The sequence below is a fragment of the Papaver somniferum genome, chromosome 10, assembly GCF_003573695.1.
Source record: "Papaver somniferum cultivar HN1 chromosome 10, ASM357369v1, whole genome shotgun sequence".
NCBI classification, from domain to species: Eukaryota; Viridiplantae; Streptophyta; class Magnoliopsida; order Ranunculales; family Papaveraceae; genus Papaver; species Papaver somniferum.
Window position 1 is genome coordinate 35,687,222 of NC_039367.1, and position 20,047 is coordinate 35,707,268.

A 20,047-nucleotide genomic window follows, 5' to 3' on the forward strand; every position below is an offset into this window, starting at 1 on the left:
GACTAGAGACAGTAAAGTTGCAAGTGCTGGATGACAACCATTTGAAGGACCACATATAAAGAGACTATTATAAGACTCAAAAGCAATAAACTCGACCCCAGGTACATTGATTGTGTAAGGCTCTAATGGCCCTCTCAGCATCCTCTGAAGTTGATATTTTATGAAACAGCATCCTGCAGAAGTAAAATAGTCGGCATCCGAACACCATTAGGATACTGCTATTCATCTGTCAATAATAGGTGCCAACAGCCAAGTAGTATGACATCACCACATGGCTGTTGTGTCTACAAAAATTAGGACACATCAACACTAATCACTGTCACGGAAAATCAACAACACTGAGGACACACAAACTAAGAATCAAAATTACATCAAAACTGGTCGAAAATCAAATATGCATTTCCATGGGAAACTATCATAACTTCCCCCTTGACTATGCAGAAAAAAGAAGAAGATAAGAACTGCAAATTGAGCAACACACCCTGACTAGCGTAACTAAGAAAAAGCCATGCGACAATAGAAATCCTTCGCAAGTCTGTCACAGCAGTTGCAGTAACTTGCTTCATTCTGCGCCAGTGAACATCCCAGTTGTATACTCGAGTGACAGTGACCTGGTGCAGCAGCACTGATGTACAGAGTTGGAAGTTACAGATATACCTGTATTATCGTCACTTGGTCCCTTAAGAATTGTAGATCAGCAATAACCTCTATGGTAGTGTTAGCATTATCAAGGTTCTCTTGTAGAAGAGCACTGGCCTGCAAAAAGTTGCCTTAGAAGTTAGTATTCATTGATTTCTCGTTCTCTTCCACGCAATACTGATTACGGTGAACAGATAAATGAATATCTAATTAACTCTTTGACGATTATACAAGATTCATCTACAACCATCACAGGGCACTAACATTTCTTTTAAAACGTTTTCCATAAGACACAAACTAAAGGCAAGTTCTTGCGAGGATGTTTCCTCAAGGACACGCTAACTTTTAAGTGTCCAAGGGTACATTTCGTCAAAAAGAACAGCTTCGTGTGTTTGCCCTGTATACTGGTCCCGCATAGGGCTGCACAACGGGTAGGGTGGGTAGGATATGGCCTATACCCGCCACCCTACCCGTTTACCGGCGGTTAAGAAAATTTTTACCCGCCACCCTACCCGTCAAATAGTGGATAGGGTAGGATACGGTTAAAAAACTGACGGGTAGGGTAGGGTTGGCGGGTAGGAGTAGGATATGTGCACTTCTAGGTAGGGTGGGTAGGATATGACCTATACCTGTCACCCTACCCGTTTACTGGCGGTTAAGAAAATCTTTACCCGCCACCCTACCCGCCAAATAGTGGATAGGATAGGATACGGTTAAAAAACTGGCGGGTAGGGTAGGGTTGGCGGGTATGGGTAGGGTATATGCACCCCTAGTCCCGCAGTACTACTAAAGAAAAAAGCACTATTACTGATATGCAAATTCTCAATAAACGAACCTCTTCACTTGTGTATTCCAGCACAACATCTGCTCTCAACCATAGACATGTGGAGTCTGACTCGACGCGGACCCGTGAATTTATGCCTTCTGGAACTTTAAAATCGGATATTAGTTCCTGCAACCAGGTAGCATGAGCAAAAACTGTGAAACAATGGTACGAAGAAGAAGTATCAATTATGCAGGGGGAGCCTTCATGTTCTATGTGTTGAAATATTAATCTTATGGTCAGGTTACTTATGTAGTGCATAGGTTCAAGAGTGGTGCCTAGCTATAAATCTGTATACATCTAGTTATGCAGGGTAGGAATAGTGTACAGTGCTGGTGGATAGTGTTTAGATGTTTTCACTCTTTAAGGGTGTAGTTGTAACTGTATAAATTCAATCTATAAAAGAGAGGGGTTACCTCTGAGTGGTGGACACTCTTCCATTCATTCTCTCTTGATTTCCACATGGTATCAGAGCTCAAGAGAGAAAGAAGAGAAAACCTATCTTAGTTCCTTCGTTAGCTTGATCTACTGTTGCTTCGATCTATGATTAAAGATCTTGAAGTTAGATCCTGAAGCTGTTTCAAAGAAGCTGAAAACTACTTGATCTATTGTTGCTTCGATCGGTATTTAAACATCTTGAAGTTAGATCCTGAAGTTGTTTCAAAAAGGGATGCAAACTGCTGTTCTTGAAGAACCTGTAGTTGTTTGTAAGTTGTTTTCCCTGAAATTTGTCTTTGTTTATTGAGTTAGAAGTAGATCCATGGATAGTACTTCTGAGAATAGTAGTTTATCTCATTCTAGGAGTTTAGCTCATCTAGACTTTGCTCATAGTAATAGTATGAGTGTCATAGCAGTATCGAAACTACTTCTGAAAATAGTAGCTCTGATATCTCCGGTACCTCAAAAAAGTTCTGTTTTGAACAGTGTTACTTCACTAGTGGAAAATGGGGTTTTATCTACCCACATCCCCGACCCTCAATAGTGGTCAATTGACCGTGGACCGGTCAAGGCAGTCTCCGATTAAAAAAAAACACGGAAAAATTCCTTAATCCCTAAAAACAGTCGCTCAATAACAAATTTTTATTACCGTACTAATCCCTTTCAACTACGGATGCCGAGACTGCTGAGCCTCGATGTTTCCATGGTTAGATTTCTCGAGATTGGGTCTGCTCATTGACCTACGGCTATGATTAAGAATCTCCTCTCAGCATTAAAACCCAGAGGACCTTATCTTTTTATCTCTCACCTATTTCATAATTTCCTCTCAATTGAGAGAATCTTATCTTTCTGTCTCAATCTCCCTCTCACCTCTTTCACAGAGCAAATAATGGACGATGTGTTTTTTCTCTGCAACTATAAGTTCAATGGAGATCGAGTCTGCTTATTGACTTCCTCTCCTACCTCTTCCATTATTTTCTCTCAATCGACTCGTTTTCTTTACAATGTCTCCAGATCCAGAAGGTGGAGTAGAAGTCAATACCCTCTAACAAATAATCGATTTCAATGTCTGTGATTTCAATTATAAAATCCTACTCGCGATTACTTGGGTAATTATCTATGACTTATTCTTTATCATCATCTTCAATTACAGGAATTTAATTTTTAAATTAGGGTTAGGGTAATTTCAAAGCTCTTGATTTCCCTGGTAATAGTTAAGTGTTCTTTTTCTTGATTAGGGATTTAGGGTTGCGGTTTACTTCAGCCGATTCCTATTGTGATTCCTGGTGATGATAGTGTGGCCGCGGTGATGAAGTAGAAGATGTCTCAGTTTGCTAATAAGATTGCTCGTTAAATTTATTATCTATTTTGTGAGGTGAGTTAAATTTTTTTTTGTTTCTTCAATTTGGGTTTTAGGAGTAGTCTGATATCATGAGTGATGATGTTTCAGTTTTGCTTTTGGTTGATTCCAGTTGAGTTGAAGAGTTAATGGAAAGCTCCTTTTTTTTAAAAAAAAAAAAATCTCATTTGATGGAATTGTGTATGGTTGTGTTTTGTTGGTGGCAGTTGAATTGGAGACAAAGAAGTTAACATACACAGGTATAGATTTTTTCTTTTACAAGCATGTAAATGATGGTTCTGGATTGAAAGCTCCACTTATTGCTGATGATGTTTATGATATAATCATGAAGGTAATTTTGTCTGATTGATTTGTCGATTTGGTAAAATTTATATGGTTTGTGTTTCTTTTGTTAAGGGTAAATGTCCATTTCATTGTTAGACCAAAGCATGATTATGGGTTAGTTTGTTCATGAATTATGATTTTGTTCTGTCTCTATATGGTCTCATTTATCTTATGATATAATTGGAACTGTTTTGATTTTATTTGGGAACAAAATCCATGCCCTAGCCAAAACTATTGTACCTTTCTAAGTTTGTAAGAGTATAATAAACTTAAAGGTTTAGCCTAATGATGTCTCGAGGCTAGTTTGTTTGTTGATTCAGTAAAACCTACATGGTTTTTGTAAAATCTAAGCATGATTATGGGTTGATCTGTTTGTGAACTATGATGTTGTTGTCTCTATATGGTCTCGTTTATCCCACAGTATAAGGTGGACTTGTATTTCAACCCATTTTCTGGGAAGAAGAACCATCACCTGACAAAACCTATGTTCCTTCATATTTTCAAGATAAAATGAAGGTTTCTTCACTCTTTTGAAGACCTGAATTGGAAAGAGTATTAGTAGGATAAATTTATAAGGGTTCAATCCCCTTGACGGTTGAACCCTTTGATTGTGTTGCTCCTTTTGATTTAGAGTAGTTTTGCAGCTTGTTATCTAGTTTAAAATTTTATTATTTTTGGAAACTGAATGTTAAGCAATTTTGACTGATCACTTATCTTCTTTTTGGACAGAGATTTTGATTTTGACTATTTTGGTTTCAAAACCCTTGAAAGATCTTACCTGTTGAAGGTTCAAGGGAAGGTTGTAGAAAGAGCACAACATATGTTGAGGAGAGTTGCTGTTGGAATCCACAAAGACAATATTGAGTCTGTTCTCAAAACATACCATCTTATGTCACAGGGTTGGTTCACCCATGCTTCTTCTACTCTTTTCAATGCAGGGACACCAAGGCCTCAAGTATGTCCTATGATTTTTTTTTTATTGTTTCAATATTAAGATTTAATTTTATGGTACTGATTAAGATTTTATTGGAATTTTTAGTTGAGTAGCTGCTTCCTTGTGTGCATGAGATTTGCATTAGATTTGGGTTCATATTTGAGTGTTCTGTTCTACAGGCATATAAATTTATCCTTTATTTTTATCTTTTATTGCTCTTCGGATTCTCTGTTTAGTTCATTCAAGACTTAATAATGAATAATTGTTATGGTACTGCTAATATAATCCAGTATTCGGTGTTAAGATCTCAGAGATCCCTTTATTTATCTACTTGGTTGTTCATTCATAAGGCTTTCTTATTTATCCATCATAGGTTAGAACTATGTTTTTAGCTGCAATAATTCTATTTATATTATCAAATAGTATTCCGTAAGTGGGATTGTCTTACTCTAATGCTTTAGATATTTAATATGGTATCATCATCAAGTCTACTAGGTTGAGGATTTTGATTAGTTCTAAAATTTGTAGGATGTTTGTTTAGTTGAGTTTCTGATATGTAGCAACTGCATCCTGAAAGTGAAAAATGCAAACGAGCTTGAGCCGTTAGAAAAGATTCCAAAATTCAAGGCCAGGCCACTGAATAAAAAGTTCAGTTTAGCTTTCTTAGTTTTTGACGCCAACATGTGAGGTTCATATAACAAATACTCTTAGTATTAACGAGTTTAAGTATTTACTGTTACTCAAAATGTCAGGTAACGAAGCCTCGCGAGTTCCACTTTGCAATTGATGAATGGATTCCTCCAGCAAGAACAGTTTTTGAGTTGTTTGACAAGGTACAAACAACATAATCACGTTTCTCTTATAACTTTCATTAAACTCAGAACGCCGTCACAATGAGCAGCTATATTTTGGGGATACATGAGTTGGTCTCTTTATTTTGTAAGGTGAAGCTATGTAAAAGAATTTGATGTCCAATAATGAACTTAGTGTCCAAGTTTTCATAATTTGAACTAATAATTTTGGTCCAGATTGTAAATTGAATTTGAGCTCCACTTGAGATAATCATTTGTGTAATTTGTGACCAATGAATCAATGAATGTTAAATTGAATGATTATTTATGTGCAAGTTTAATTTGATTCTCATTTTTATTTGATTTGAATTTGGTGTTCATTTGATTCTCATTTGAATTCTAATTTGGGTTCATTTGATTCTCATTTGAATTCTAATTGGAGTTTCATTTGATTCTCATTTGAATTTGGTTTTCATTTGAGTTTCAAATCTGTTTGATTTCAGATTTAGTCAGATTCAGTCAGGCCAATCAGCCAATATGATTTTTTTTTATATTAAGATTTATATTTATGACTGATTGGAGACGGTCATAAAGTTTTGACCGTTAAAATCGGTCGTTGATATAAGATTTTCAACGACCCAAAAAGACACGTCATAGTTGAAAAAGACGCTCAAACAGCGACCCTTTATTCGACCGACAAAGCAAGTCATAAATACGAGTTAAATGACTTGCTTTGTCTGTCGCGAAACTGCTGATTTCCACTAGTGCTTCATCTGTTTGTGATTGTTGTAAAAATAATGGTAATATAAGAGAGGGTAATCTGTTTGGAAGAAGAAGAGGAGGTCACGGTGGTGGTTCGAGATCGTACCACACAACTGGTGAAGAGGAGTTTCAGCCTTCATCATCATCACTACCTAGTATTTCCTCTTATCCATCTCAAGTTCACCTGGAAAAGTTGATAAATGACTATGCTAGAATGAAGTCATCCAAGGAAAATTGTGGTGGGTCTACTTCAGTGACTCAATCAGGTAATATTGGTAGTGCATTGAACTCCGAGCGTGATAAATCTAAGGGTTCTTGGGTTGTTGACAGTGGAGCAACTGATCACATGTCTACCGAGTCCAACCACTTCTCCACCTATAATCCTAATCCTAGTAACCATGTATTCAGACGACTGATGGATCTCCAATTATTGTCTCTGGTAAGGGACGTGTTCCGATAACTAGTTCGATGTCTCTTTCTACGGTGTTACATGTTCCAAATCTTTCTTGCAGCCTTCTCTCAATCAGTCAGATAACCAAAGCTTTGAAGTGCAAGGTTACCTTTTATGAGACACATTGTGTTTTTGAGGATATTCTCACTGGAACAACACTTAGCTTAGGCAAAGAGAGAGGGGGTCTATACTACTTGGAAATGCAGGAGGAGAAACAAGATGACAGTTTAAAAGCCTACAAATCAACAAGTGTGTCTAGTTTTGAAGAACAAGTTTGGTTGTGGCATAAACGATTAGGGCATCCTTCCTTCGGGTATTTACAAAAGTTGTTCCCTAAGTTGTTTTCAGAACTTGATATATCTAAATTTCATTGTGAAACTTGTGAACTAGCTAAGCATCATCGTGTTCCCTATCCTTTGAGCATGAATAGAAGTTCACCTCCTTTTCCTATTGTACATAGTGATGTTTGGGGTCCTTCACGTGTCACTACTATTGGTGAATTTCGTTGGTTTGTTACCTTTATTGATGATTATTCTCGAGTCTCTTGGGTTCACTTATTGAAAGATAAGAGCGATGTTCATGCCGTCTTCAAAAGCTTTCATAAGTTTGTACTAACCCAGTTTGATAGAAAAATTCAGGTGTTAAGATCTGATAGAGGTGGTGAGTATCTAAATCAGGGTCTCTCCTCTTACTTCTTGGAATATGGAATTGTCTACCAAACTTCGTGTATTGATACCCCACAGCAAAATGGAGTTGATGAGCGGAAAAATCGACACCTATTAGAAGTCACTAGGTGCTTGTTGTTCCAAATGAATGTGCCAAAAAGATTTTGGGGTGATGGTGTCATTACCGCAACACGGCTGATTAACAAAATGCATTCTCGGGTTCTGAATTTTCAAACACCATGTGATGTTCTTTCTTCAAGAACTTCACGACAACCACATGATTCTGCTCCAATAAAAGTTTTTGGGTGTGTTTGCTATGTGCATGTCCATAAACAAGATAGGAGTAAATTGGATCCAAGAGCTCTCAAATGTGTTTTGTTGGGTTATTCAGCTACACAGAAAGGCTACAAATGTTGTCACCCTCCCACGGGAAAGATCTATGTATCCATAGATGTAACCTTTTGTGAAGATCAAGCCTACTTCTCAGAGTATTCAACGGCTTCTCTTCAGAGGGAGCATAGAATATATTGTGAAGATCAGCCTTGGTTTGATCTTTCTGGTTCAGTACCTAAGGAAAGTGCTACTCCTCAACCTCCTCAACCCCAAGTTGCTAGGCCGCCACTTCAGTTTTACAGACGAAGAGACAAGGCTCCTCAGGTGGCGGAATCAGAACCTCCTACAGTTCCTGCTGAGACTAATTTAAGAGTTATTGAAGATGATGTTTCAGCAAATGAGTCAACAAATGTCAGAGATGTCGGCGCAGCTGATGAGCCTACAAAGGTTGAGGAAGATAGATATCCTAGTCGTATACGTAACCTCCAACTCGATATGGGTATTGTACAGATCATCCAATTGCTAACTTTGTGTCTACTCATCGTCTGTCACCCTCTTATATGTTGCGTTTGCAAATAAGTTGTCTTATGTTACAATTCCTACAAGGGTTGAAGACGCTCTTGCTGATCCAAAGTGGAAGCAAGCCCTGGTAGAAGAAAAGAAATTTTTAAAAGAGAACTTCACATGGGTTGAGCTTGAACTACCAAGAGGACAGAGGACAGTCGGTTGTAAGTGGGTATTCACTGCGAAGTATAAATCTGATGGAACTATTGAAAGATACAAAGCAAGATTAGTAGCCAAGGGCTATACTCAGACTTATGGAATTGACTATCAAGAAACCTTTGCTCATGTTGCTAAGATGAACACTATTCGTGTCTTGTTATCCTTGGAAGCAAACAAGGATTGGCCACTTCAACAATTTGATGTGAAGAATGCTTTTCTTAATGGTGATTTGGAAGAGGAAGTATACATGGACATTCCTCCTGGATTTCAAACAGCCGCTAATGAAGGAAAAGTATGCAAGTTGAAGAAATCCTTGTATGGCTTGAAGCAGTCTCCTAGGGCATGGTTTGGAAGGTTTACCCAAAGTATGCGGAGATATGGATTTCGGCAAAGTCAGGCAGATCATACCTTATTCCTCAAACGTTCTAGGAACGGAAAACTCACCATGCTTATTGTCTATGTGGATGACATTATAATGACAGGTGATGATGTGGAAGAAATGGGGAAGGTAAAATCTTACTTGGCCAAAGAATTTGAGATAAAAGACCCAAGAGAGTTGTGCTACTTCCTAGGAATTGAAGTGGAAAGATCAAAAAAGGGTATTTACATCTCTGAAAGGAAATATTTCCTAGATCTTGTAGCTGAGACAGGGATGTTAGGATGCTAACCTATCGAGACTCCAATCGAACCAAATCAGAAGCTCGGAGAAGACACTGACGACATTCCGGTGAGTAAAGAAAGATATCAGTGGTTAGTGGGAAGACTGATTTACCTTCTCACATTCGCCCTGATATTGCATACTCTGTGAGTGTTGTAAGCCAGTTTATGCATGCTCCACGAGAGATACATATGGACGCAGTGTATCGAATACTTCGCTACCTAAAGTCTGCACCAGCAAAAGGGTTGGTATTTTCTCAGAATAACCACACAGAGGTTGAAGCATACACAGATGCAGATTGGGCAGGCTCAGTGATTGATCGTAGGTCTACCTCAGGATATTGCTCATTTGTGGGAGGAAACCTAGTAACTTGGCGCAACAAGAAACAATCAGTTGTAGCCAGATCTAGTGCAGAAGCAGAGTTTAGGGCTATGACTCATGGGATATGTGAGTTATTATGGTTAAGAATACTACAAGCAGAAATTGGTTTCAAGCCTAAATGTCCAATGAAGTTGCATTTCGATAACAAGGCTGCTATCAGCATTGCTCACAATCCAGTCCAACATGACAGAATCAAGCATGTGGAAGTGGACAGACATTTCATCAAAGAGAAATTAGATGAAGGGGTCATCAGCACCCCTTTGGTAAGAACTGAAAATCAGATTGCAGACATTTTGACAAAAGGAGACCCAAGTCGACCATTCAACTCTTTCATTGACAAGCTTGGTATGCTAGATATCTACGCACCCGCTTGAGGGGGAGTGTTGAAATATTAATCTTATGATCAGGTTACTTATGTAGTGCATAGGTTCAAGAGTTGTGCCTAGCTATAAATATGTATACATCTAGTTATGCAGGGTAGGAATAGTGTACAGTGTTGGTGAATAGTGTTTAGATATTTTCACCCTTTAGCGATATAGTTGTAACTGTATAAATTCATTCTATAAAAGAGAGGACTTACCTCTGAGTGGTGGACACTCTTCCATTCATTCTCTCTTGATTTCCACACTATGGAACCACCAAACATAGCATACTAAGATAGACTCCCAAATGAACTACAAATAGTAGTCGTATCAGGGGAAGACAGAATATTCAGCTTTGAAGAAGCAGATGGTGGTGGCTCCACGTGATTAAAAGCAGGAACTCAAGTTGTTCATGAAAATTTCATATTTGAACATCCAGTAAAAGGATGCGGGTCCCATGGTAATGCACTACACAAATAATAACTTATCAAATCCAGTTAGGAAGTTCATAAAAGAAGGCAGCACTGATAACAGTTTACAATAACAGATGCCCAAGAGTGGCCCAGAGAATCAAACAAGAATTGATACAGCTGCAAAGAATTTGACTTTTGAGGGATTGCTTTGAGCTGCCAGCGTGTGGTGGGTCAGTGGGTGCGTATAAACGTCAGTGGGTGCTTATAAACGAAAGTATAAATGTCAAAGATCCAACTTAGACGATGCAAAAAATTGAGGCCACCTGAATTTTTGTCATGGTTTATCATCATTATTTACTGGTAGTTCATCTGAAACACATTTTCAGAAACTGACAATGACAAATTTTCAGATTATGGCTGAAAATAAGCTGGGATGAGCCAGGACTAAAAACAAGATGTGGCATGTGCCCAAGCCTCACTCTTAAGATGCAAGGGGGAACTCGTATAGGCCGAGACTCAAAAACCCCTGCTTGATTAAAACAAAGGCTGGATGAGCCTGGGCTCCAGCATTTACAGTCAGACTTGTTTTGCTATCTCTAATCTGAATGAACATAAAATGTATACTAAAAAAAGAAATGATAACCAGAAGAAGCACGATGCTGATGCATTGATTAAAAAAAATATACGCGGATGCCCCAGTGTTATTGAATCCCTAAAGTAGAGATGCAACAAAAAACACTCCTCATCAAAGAGAAAAAGAAACATGATCAGTTGTGAGGAAAAGCCAGTTTTACTTCATAAAAACAGCAAGAAGCAGTAAGATTATTTTAAAGTTTTCTCTAGTTAAGGTGTCAAGAAAAACATACATCAAAATTAGTAGACAAGCAGGCCTTTATTGTGCTTTTCAAGTCAAATTAATTGATGGTTCAAATCAACTGAATCACATTTACAGTTTCAACAAGCCACTTGGCTTTCATTATGAATCAAAAGTGTCTACTGACTTTGCACATATTCTGCGGCAATCCAGTAGTTGCGTTGAGAGCTACATATACTAATATCTAGCCATATGAGATCTGAGATAAATGAAAGTAAGTTAAGCACATGCCCGCTGCTGAGCATGAAGTTTTATCTCAACACCTTGTTTTTCAAACTTTTTGCTGTGTTGACTTGTACTGACATTGGTACTTATGTTACACACACGCAAAGTGCTACTGTTCTGCTAGCTGCTAAAGTTTACTTTAATATATTGGCATCTATAAAGCTTGAGAAAATGGCAAATAAAGAAAAGAAAGAGAATGAGAAGACACATGACTGCCTATTACAGTCTTACTTCGATGTTAGCCTGGATATAGACATCTTATTTCCTACACGCCACACAAAAAATGTTCTTAACATTAACCCTAAGTCCCTTGGGTACCTTGTATAGGTATCAGACACCAAATCTCGTACCCACACCATTATTACTTGTCACACTTCAGAGCACCATACCAGTATCAGACACGACAGTCGTACTCGTAGAAAAACTATTCACAATTTGACAATCCTTACAAAAATATTTTCAGGTGACATCATGAATTGTATATCCACATAAAATCCGGTCAATAGATATATCTTTCGTTAGAAAATGTGTTGTAATTTGTAGACTTGCGCACTACCATTATCCAGCTCAGCTTATACTTCTTAGATTATTTATCAAATCGCTGAAAGACTCAGCAGTACTCCCTGCAATATGCAAACAGGGAACTGGGGTTGGAAAGTGTCAATCAAGCCTAGAATCTAGGTCTACGAGCAAATGATCTATGACATGAAGCTAGATAAGTAGGGTAAGGGTACAGTCAAATAGAAAGCAGTGCATATACATTACATCCAAACAAAAAAGCCACTTGAGCCGAAATACTACAAATTGACTTCACTAATATCACTTTAATCTAGGTCTGTAAGTGATCTACAGTGCAAAACGCGTCATTTTGTAAGGTATGTTTCGAGCCGAAGTACTATTAACGAACTATACCAATTCTAATAGAATTACCTACATTAGATATTTCCTATCTAGATGTATAACACATTATACAAGAGGTAATAACAGTACACTATAGTATTCTATATTTGTCATCCTGAAGGTATTGTCTTATCGAAACTGCGGAATGAACCCTCATGGGTTTGGAAAATTTAATGCATCCTCATATCAAACCCAGGTCATATTCTTATACTGATTATACTAAGGCCTGGACTCATACTTTATGCGGAAAAAGGCTCGCCTTCATGGGAAACCTCAAAAAGATTTTACAACCACTGCCTATATGTTGTATGTTCCCAGAAGGCCAGAACACCTAAAAGCATTGTTGTAAACAAAACAATTACTAATAACTATACATAGATACACAAACCTAAAAGATAACACAGTAGCACTAACTTTATCCTATTTGAACTGAAAATATATTGAGGCCATTTTGCCTCAAAAACAGCCCTCACCTGATTCCCACGGACGGATGGACGGACAACTGATTGTTTCATGCCTTCATTTTTCAACTCTAAACTGCCACAGAACACTGTAATCTTCAACAAGGAAGTTGACGGATATCCTGAGTTAATGCAAACAACCTCAGGATGATCAATTATTCTTTGCTCTATTCTTAGCAAGTAAACGCGGAGACCGGCGATGAGATGATGCAGATGCAGATGCAGGAGATAGAATTTGTGATTTCTCCACACCAACACGTTTAACCTTCTTGTTGCATATCTCGGGGGCTCCTGGTTGATCAGGCAGTTGATTTTGCTCGTTTCTGGATTCACTCCCATTTGCGTAATCTAATGAGGTGGGTGCTGAGACAGAAACCATGGCCGACTCAGGATGCACAGAAGTAGCCTGATCAGGATATCCTGTTAGATCATAACTCAAATGGTAAAACTTGCGTACAAGCAAAAGTAATATGAAGAACAAGAAAATGACAATGATGATGCCCTTTCATCAATAATGACCTTCAGTTTGTGAACTAATCCTAACAGCCAGATAATCAAGGGTGAGATTTACAATCTGCATGTATTAGGCGACAATCACCACCTAGTAAGAGAAGGTCTTTGACAATCATAAATAGGTCTGAAGTATGAAAGTTGCAGGTTAAATGATTTTACCGATCGATACAGCCGCTTGAAACTTTTCTCTCATGATTCTGACGAACTTGAACAGACCATTAGTTCTATTCAACTCTTGTACCAATTCTTTGGTGTCTTCCACGAATGGATGGCAATCTAGCACTGAGAAAGAATCAGACGATTGGATGGCCATATGACAGATGTTAGCCTCATGGTTATTACCACACAAAAAAAATGTCTACAGCCACAGCAATGTGTATTACTTACAAGTATAGGTATTGTCCTCATGCCGAACAATGAATGAATATTCTTCATGTGGATGTTCTGTGTTAATGTTATTAAATATAAATTTGACTCCTGAAAAAAAAAAGAAGTTTGTTAATAAGATGATTGCTCTTGCAAATTATCATACACATAATGTTAATGCAATATGAGAAGAAAACAGTTACCACGTCCTCCTTCAATTCGAAAGCCAAGAACCTTATTGTACCATGAAATGGCATCTTCCGTGCTCTCTTTGTGATCTGTGATCTTCTTAACCTTTTCTTCCTGTGCTTCTATAGCTTGAAGATGATAAAAAAAAATATTTAGCCGTAAAAATACCGCTCTAGATAACATTGGCAAAATATATCTGTACGAGAAAAGTTTATTTATGCACAGAATACAACGTTATAAAAACTCAAGAGTTTAGAAGCTTATGCCCACTGCGCAAAGGCATGCCACACACCTCTGGTCTCTTAAGTTAGGACACAGTTCAAGCATACATGCAACAAGAAAATTGGGATGGAACCAAATTGACTACATATGCCAAAAAACACATGTGCTTGACTTTAAGCTATCAAAAGAGGTAGTTACTTAAAAGAAAAAATCTCACCCATTGATTGTCTTGAAATGATTGCTCCATACTCTTCTTCCTTTGCTGTTTTGATTTGCACAATTCTTTTTAGTTCTTCTATCCTGGCTTTTGCAGCAAGTACTGAATCATTCAAGTCCAGACGCTTTGCCTCTCTATCAGTTTTCACTACAGATACAAAGAAAAAACGCCAAATAAATGAAATATCACTAATTAATATGTTTAATGATCCGATTAAACATCGACTCACACAGCAGAAAATCTACGCAGCTTGAATAGCAATAAATCAAACAAGACATCACAATAATTAAGTTAGTCAAAAGTAAGACTACAGACAAGTATCAATATGGTGCTATCTCTTTACCTGCTAGAGCTTTAACCAATTCATCTTCCAATTCTCTCGAGCCCGTTTTGAGATATCCAAGTTTCTCTGAATTGGATCAAAGACAACATCAAATAAGTACCCCAATCCCAATAGCACAGTATCTCGTATCATAAGTTTTGCTTCAAACTAAAAAACTCTAGATCTTGAGTTCAAATTACATTCGAAATGGCTCAAACTAAAAAACCTACTTTTCAAAAAACCCTAATTTCTCCACCACATACAGCAATTGAACTAAACTACCGAAATTCTCAACTCAAAGGTACAAAAAGATCATCTTTTCAAAGTAAGGAAGTAAATATCTGGAGCTAGTAAAGTCTATTCACCTTGATTTTGAGACGTTTGTGCGGATTTGAGCTCAATGAAATCTAATGAATTTCGGAATGAAGTTAGTGCAGAAGTAGCTTGTTGTAGTTGAATCGGAATCTCTGTTTCGCATTCTAACCTGAGTTTCTGCATTTTTTGAATCGTTTCTCCCATCCCTTGTAAGTTCTTCGGAGGACAACGCTAGAGAGAAACTATAGAGAGAGAAAATAGTATTGATTGAAAAACATTTTTGTCCGCCATTTCAATTTATTTTTCACTGAGAAATTATTTTAACACCTGTTATAAAGTGAAAGACAGACCCGTATACTCCCACTGTTCACGAAAACAAAACGATACTTTCACTTTTTTCAATTTGACTTATTTTTAGGTGATAATGAAATTTATGATAATATCTCTTTTTCAGAATCAGATGTTAGTATAAAAAAGCAAAAAACTAGTTAATTATCGAACTCTACCCATAATACAAAAAAGTTAAGAAAATGACCAACCAGAATTAAGCTTTTTGATTAGAAATGTACAGGGTTAAGAACTACCCATAAAATAACGTCTGAGATTGTATTTTCTTCATTCTTCCCTGTAAGAAAACTCGTGAACATCACCATTTTCGGCATTCACTGCCAAAATATCAATAAATAAGTAGAAGCGAATTTCTTTCAAAAAAATAAAAAAGAAACAACTATATACGTGATTAATCGACCTAAATGCACAAAATGTACCCAGTCTTTTAAACTGCTTTATAATCATAGACAACATCTTGTTAAATCAAATAGATCAGAATAAGAAGAGTATCATGAATATAGATCAGGTCAAGTTTGTGTTAACTTGATCGAGTCCATCTATCACCATAACATGTGACAAACAGACTTAGTCAAGTCAACACAGGCTTGACCTGACCTCTAATCTTATAGAGAGGTGATTAATCTCAAACCTAATATTTTCTACTGAACATTAATTTGATTATTAGTAAATATTACTTTTCAATTTTAATGTGTGGGTTTGCAAGGATTCAACTAGTTTTAACTAAATTATTGGGTAAATGTTTTGTTCTGATATTTGGTATGATTGCATGTGCGAGATTGAAAATAAAAAACTTTATAATAAGGAAAATTAAAGAGAAAAATATACTCTGAATTAATTTGATATGTAGTTATTTGAGCAAAAATTAATACTTAGGTGAGAAAAAATCCGGTGCTGGTGATGAAGAGTCTGTTGATACGATTAGAGGTTTTGAATAACTTACATCATGTCTTACATACACGATTCTTAAGACAGACTTCAACGAGACCTAGATGGTATGTTGATGATCATCTCCCGTGGAAGTTTTAGTTGCTACAATAATTATGCAAGTTAGGGTTTTGTATGACCGGTACTTAGATTTACTTTCTAGGTTAGGGTTTTATTTCACTACCCAACTTTAAAATGAGGGTTTGAAACTTAGTATCTGGAACTGAAATATTTTCTTTGCTCGTTTATAATTGATATCCTTAACATCATCTTTGATTGTTTATTTGTATAATTCGAGTAAACTGAGTTTAATTTTTAGGACGGGTAATTCGAATCCCAAACTTTAATTACAAATTTTCTAAAACCCAAGTTCAATATTGGTCATAAAATTGGAACCCAAAGTCTAAATATCCTTACTTTTAATGAGCTATTGAAGACATGTATCAAATTCATATAATAGGATATTCACAAAACACGAGCAGTGTTGGAAGTGTCCAAGAAAATACAAAAATGGTATAAGTGGTATTTTATCCTAAAATATAAATTTTATATACTGAATACATATAACTACGTTGTTCAATTTTCTTAAAACGAGGCCCTCGATAACGAGACATAAAACTTCTTATTTCATTTACTTTATCCTAGGCAGAGGAGACCTTTAACAAAATTTCAAATGATCAATAATTTAAAATACATAAAAATCAAATGAATATTTCTAATCGAATCTCACATTTAGTAAAAAAATAACTGTGAATCACATTATCCCAAAATGTAAGTTAAACACTAGTTTATATATATTTTTTTCATAATCACTCCAAGGGAAAAAATATGGCTTGAGATAATGCATTCAAACAGAATGTAATAACTTAATCAATGGATTAACAATACTTCCTCGATTGCACTTTGATATGTTTCTATCATATATAAAATTCGTTATTAGTTTACAAGATATGGATGGATATTAGTGGGGATGGGAAATAAGGTAAATGAATGTGGTAATAAGGAAAATCTTAAGGGTAACAACAAGAAAGATGAACTTTCTGAGTATTAAAAGTAAAGTCATCGGCATTCAATGAAATCGACATTCAATAAAAGTCAATGAAATACGAGGTAAGCATACTACCATTTTTCTGAATAAATGAATACATTCGTTCATGCATGCGAAGTCCCAATACTGCCTCAATTGTAATTTCATATGTTGATGTTTGTGCATGTTCATATTTTCTAAATACATGAACCGAAATAACTCTTTGATTATTTTTAATAAACACATCATTTAATCATATTTTATATGAATCAGACTTTAAATTATACTTGTTTAAGAATCCAAATAATCTTCACAATCAAACTTAGTATTTAGTAAAACTTTTTTGTGTTTCGCACAATTCAAAAATATTAAAGCAAACAACAATTAACATATTGTTTTCTTATTTTTATAATCACTCCAAGAAAAATACGGTTTGAGACTTTACATTCGAATGGAATGTAAGGATACAATACCACCGCAGTTGCAATTGATATGTTTCTGGCGTATGAAAACTTCTTATTGGATTACAAAAATAAGGATGAAAATTATACGGGTGGGAAATGAGATAAATGAAGGTAGTAAATAAGGAAAGTCTTTAGCTTTGTCTATGATAAAAATATATTTGCTAGGTACGTCATGTATTTTCTTTATATGGCTAGGTAGTCTTGTTTACTTTTAATATTTAAGTAAGTCACGTATCAATATATATATATATATACAATATTAGATATTAATCGTCATACTCTAACAGTGATTGATGGTAAAATTATTTGACTTCTTGTATCAACCTACCATGCATGCAACAACTCATTACGGCACAAAATGAGGAGGGATTAGAAAAAAGGCCACAACCATCTATTACGTAAAAAAGGAGTACACATTTCTTAACCTCACCATTAATAGCATAAGCATGTATCAATTGATTAATTGAGTGCATCCAAGGATGGTCGATACCTTCAAATAACTTGGATAAAATGTCGATGTCCCCAAGTATAGAATATAGTTAAATTAATTGATTTCCTAAAAAATAATACCTTAAACGACCATGAGTAAGAAGCCATCCATGTAAGGCCTTTGCAAATCGAAGATCGACCAACACTTTTATGTTACCAAGAGTTTGGTCAAATTGTACAAACGATGTGTTTATATAACCTGTAAGCTTGCCTCTGTAATCTGCTCTGTAATTCTTCCCCGAAAAACTGAACCAATAATTAATGCGTATCATTAACTAGGTTATCACACTGTACACCTAAATCTCTAGCACTTGTACATCAAAGAGCACTAAAAAGCGAAGCCCCAACACATGAAAAATGAAGTAACAATAAGAGATGCTAATAATTCCATAATATCGATTTGTGCTTAACAAAAAAGCTAATTAAATATGAACACTAATCAAATGAATTAGGATATACATACTATCTGATACTCTCGATGACAAAGGAAACAAAATTGAGTGTCTTCTTTGTCAAAGAATCACCAAATTCCGTCATCCTACAACTATACGTCCATTTCTTTTGGATAAACTAAGATGACAGATGAGATGGATGTGAGATAAAGATAGAACCCTTGATGCTGCAATAATTCTTAATCAAAATAATGTATTAGCTAACTAGAGAAACTTGTATAAAAAGAAACATATAATATATTAATTAGACACAATGAAAATCCTTCTTGTGTTTTTCTTTGTATTTATAAGTGTTAAGGATACAACTGCAAAGCCTTAATCAATGGAGTAATTGTTGCTAATCCTCCTATATTACAGCTGCAAGATATTATCTCTGCTATGCCTTGGTCAATGCCTCAATCACAACATTCTACTTATTCTCGTTCATTGTAAATCAAACTCTATTTAGAGTAATGTAATAATCTGTATATAAATGAATCATAATCCACCAAGTCCGATGTGGAAAACATTCACCAAAATATTGTGTTCTGTTTTGGTATCAGCCAGAAAGATCCATACCACGCTTTCTTCAACAAAAAAAAAAAAAATTCTCTCCAATGACAACACCAGAAACCTCAACTCTTCATGTTATTCATGTTAATCATCTGATTAACATGAAACTCACAGACACCAACTATATTCTCTGGAAAACCCAGTTTACGCCACTATTGAAGGTCTATCGACTTGAGGGTTATGTAAATGGAACTTATAAAAAACCATCACCAACTATTCCTGGCACAGAACCAGAATCACCAGCAACTGCAAATCCTGCATATGCCAAATTTGAGGAGCAAGATCAGATCTTCTTAGGGTGGATATTATCATCTCTTACTGAAGGAGTCCTAGGTCGAGTTTCTGGTTTAACCTCCTCAAAGAAGGTCTGGGATGCTTTGGAGAAACGATATGCTCCTAAAACTAGAGCACATCTGATGAACCTAAAAAGACAGCTTCATGGTTTTAAAAAAGGTAATAGCTCTATGCATGAGTATTTCTCAAAATCTAAACAATTGTTTGATGCTCTTGCAGCATCAGGAAGTGCACTGGATGAAGCTGATATGCAGGAGTACATACTTGGTGGGTTAGATCAAGCATTTGACGGATTGTGATTTCTCTAAGCACTATTGAAAAGTTAGATATGGATACATTCTATGCGCATTTGCTCTCTTATGATATGAGACTTGAACAACATATGGCAACACTGCAACAACCAATAACCAACATTGTCTCTTCATCAACTCCAAGATCCACTCAAGGAACAGAACAAATGAGAAATCAAGGATTTCGTCCACAACAGCAGCAACAAAGACAACCAAGATTCAATAATCAATCCTACATTCCACAAGAACAAGAAGAAGGACGTTTTCAGATCTGCAAAAGGAAGAACCGTGGTGCCAAATTATGTTGGTTTCGCTACAAGGAAGATAAATCTTCTACCAAGCAACGCCAACCAGCTGCATACCTAGCCTTACCTGGTGGAGCAACAGACAACAATTTTTAACTGACTCAGGTGCTACACACCACTTGACTGCAAATCTCAACAATCTTGACATCTGTCATGAATATGATGGAACTGAACAAGTTCGTGCTGGAAATGGTAATGCACTTCACATTGAGCATATTGGTAATGCCTCTTTTTCTCA

The 20,047-nt window shown here is 36.3% G+C and overlaps 1 protein-coding gene and 1 long non-coding RNA gene across 5 annotated transcripts; one reads left to right on the top strand and one right to left on the bottom strand.

The window, feature by feature from the left end:
- Positions 1-2,806: 2,806 nt before the first annotated feature.
- Positions 2,807-5,590, top strand: LOC113318785. The gene is made up of 5 exons (XR_003344808.1): positions 2,807-3,009; positions 3,139-3,275; positions 3,467-3,591; positions 4,314-4,539; positions 5,271-5,590. It is a non-coding gene; the product is annotated as an uncharacterized LOC113318785 (long non-coding RNA).
- A 5,979-nt stretch (positions 5,591-11,569) lies between these two features.
- LOC113318784 (kinetochore protein SPC25 homolog) lies at positions 11,570-14,952 on the bottom strand. 4 transcript variants are annotated; one of them, XR_003344807.1, is made up of 8 exons: positions 14,712-14,952; positions 14,368-14,433; positions 14,025-14,171; positions 13,600-13,713; positions 13,418-13,507; positions 13,190-13,312; positions 12,530-12,937; positions 11,570-11,779 (listed from the first exon to the last, which is right to left on the bottom strand). XR_003344807.1 is itself a non-coding variant. In XM_026567036.1 (7 exons), the coding sequence occupies exons 1-7, from the start codon at positions 14,863-14,865 to the stop codon at positions 12,669-12,671; spliced, it is 957 nt and encodes a 318-aa protein (XP_026422821.1). In that variant the 5' UTR covers positions 14,866-14,952; the 3' UTR covers positions 12,203-12,668. The 4 variants fall into 4 exon arrangements, 3 of the variants coding, with proteins under 3 accessions (XP_026422821.1, XP_026422822.1, XP_026422820.1); XM_026567036.1 differs by lacking the exon at positions 11,570-11,779 and having other exon boundaries at positions 12,203-12,937; positions 13,600-13,707; XM_026567037.1 differs by lacking the exon at positions 11,570-11,779 and having other exon boundaries at positions 12,203-12,923.
- Between the last annotated feature and the right edge of the window lie 5,095 nt (positions 14,953-20,047).

Excerpts from the sequence above, each read along its gene's own strand:
- LOC113318784 (XM_026567035.1), bottom strand. The coding sequence starts at position 14,865 with ATGGGAGAAACGATTCAAAAAATGCAGAAACTCAGGTTAGAATGCGAA. Across the intron at positions 14,434-14,711 it reads ACAAACGTCTCAAAATCAAG|AGAAACTTGGATATCTCAAA; the intron begins GTGAATAGACTT and ends GATCCAATTCAG. Across the intron at positions 13,714-14,024 it reads CATTTCAAGACAATCAATGG|CTATAGAAGCACAGGAAGAA; the intron begins GTGAGATTTTTT and ends ATCATCTTCAAG.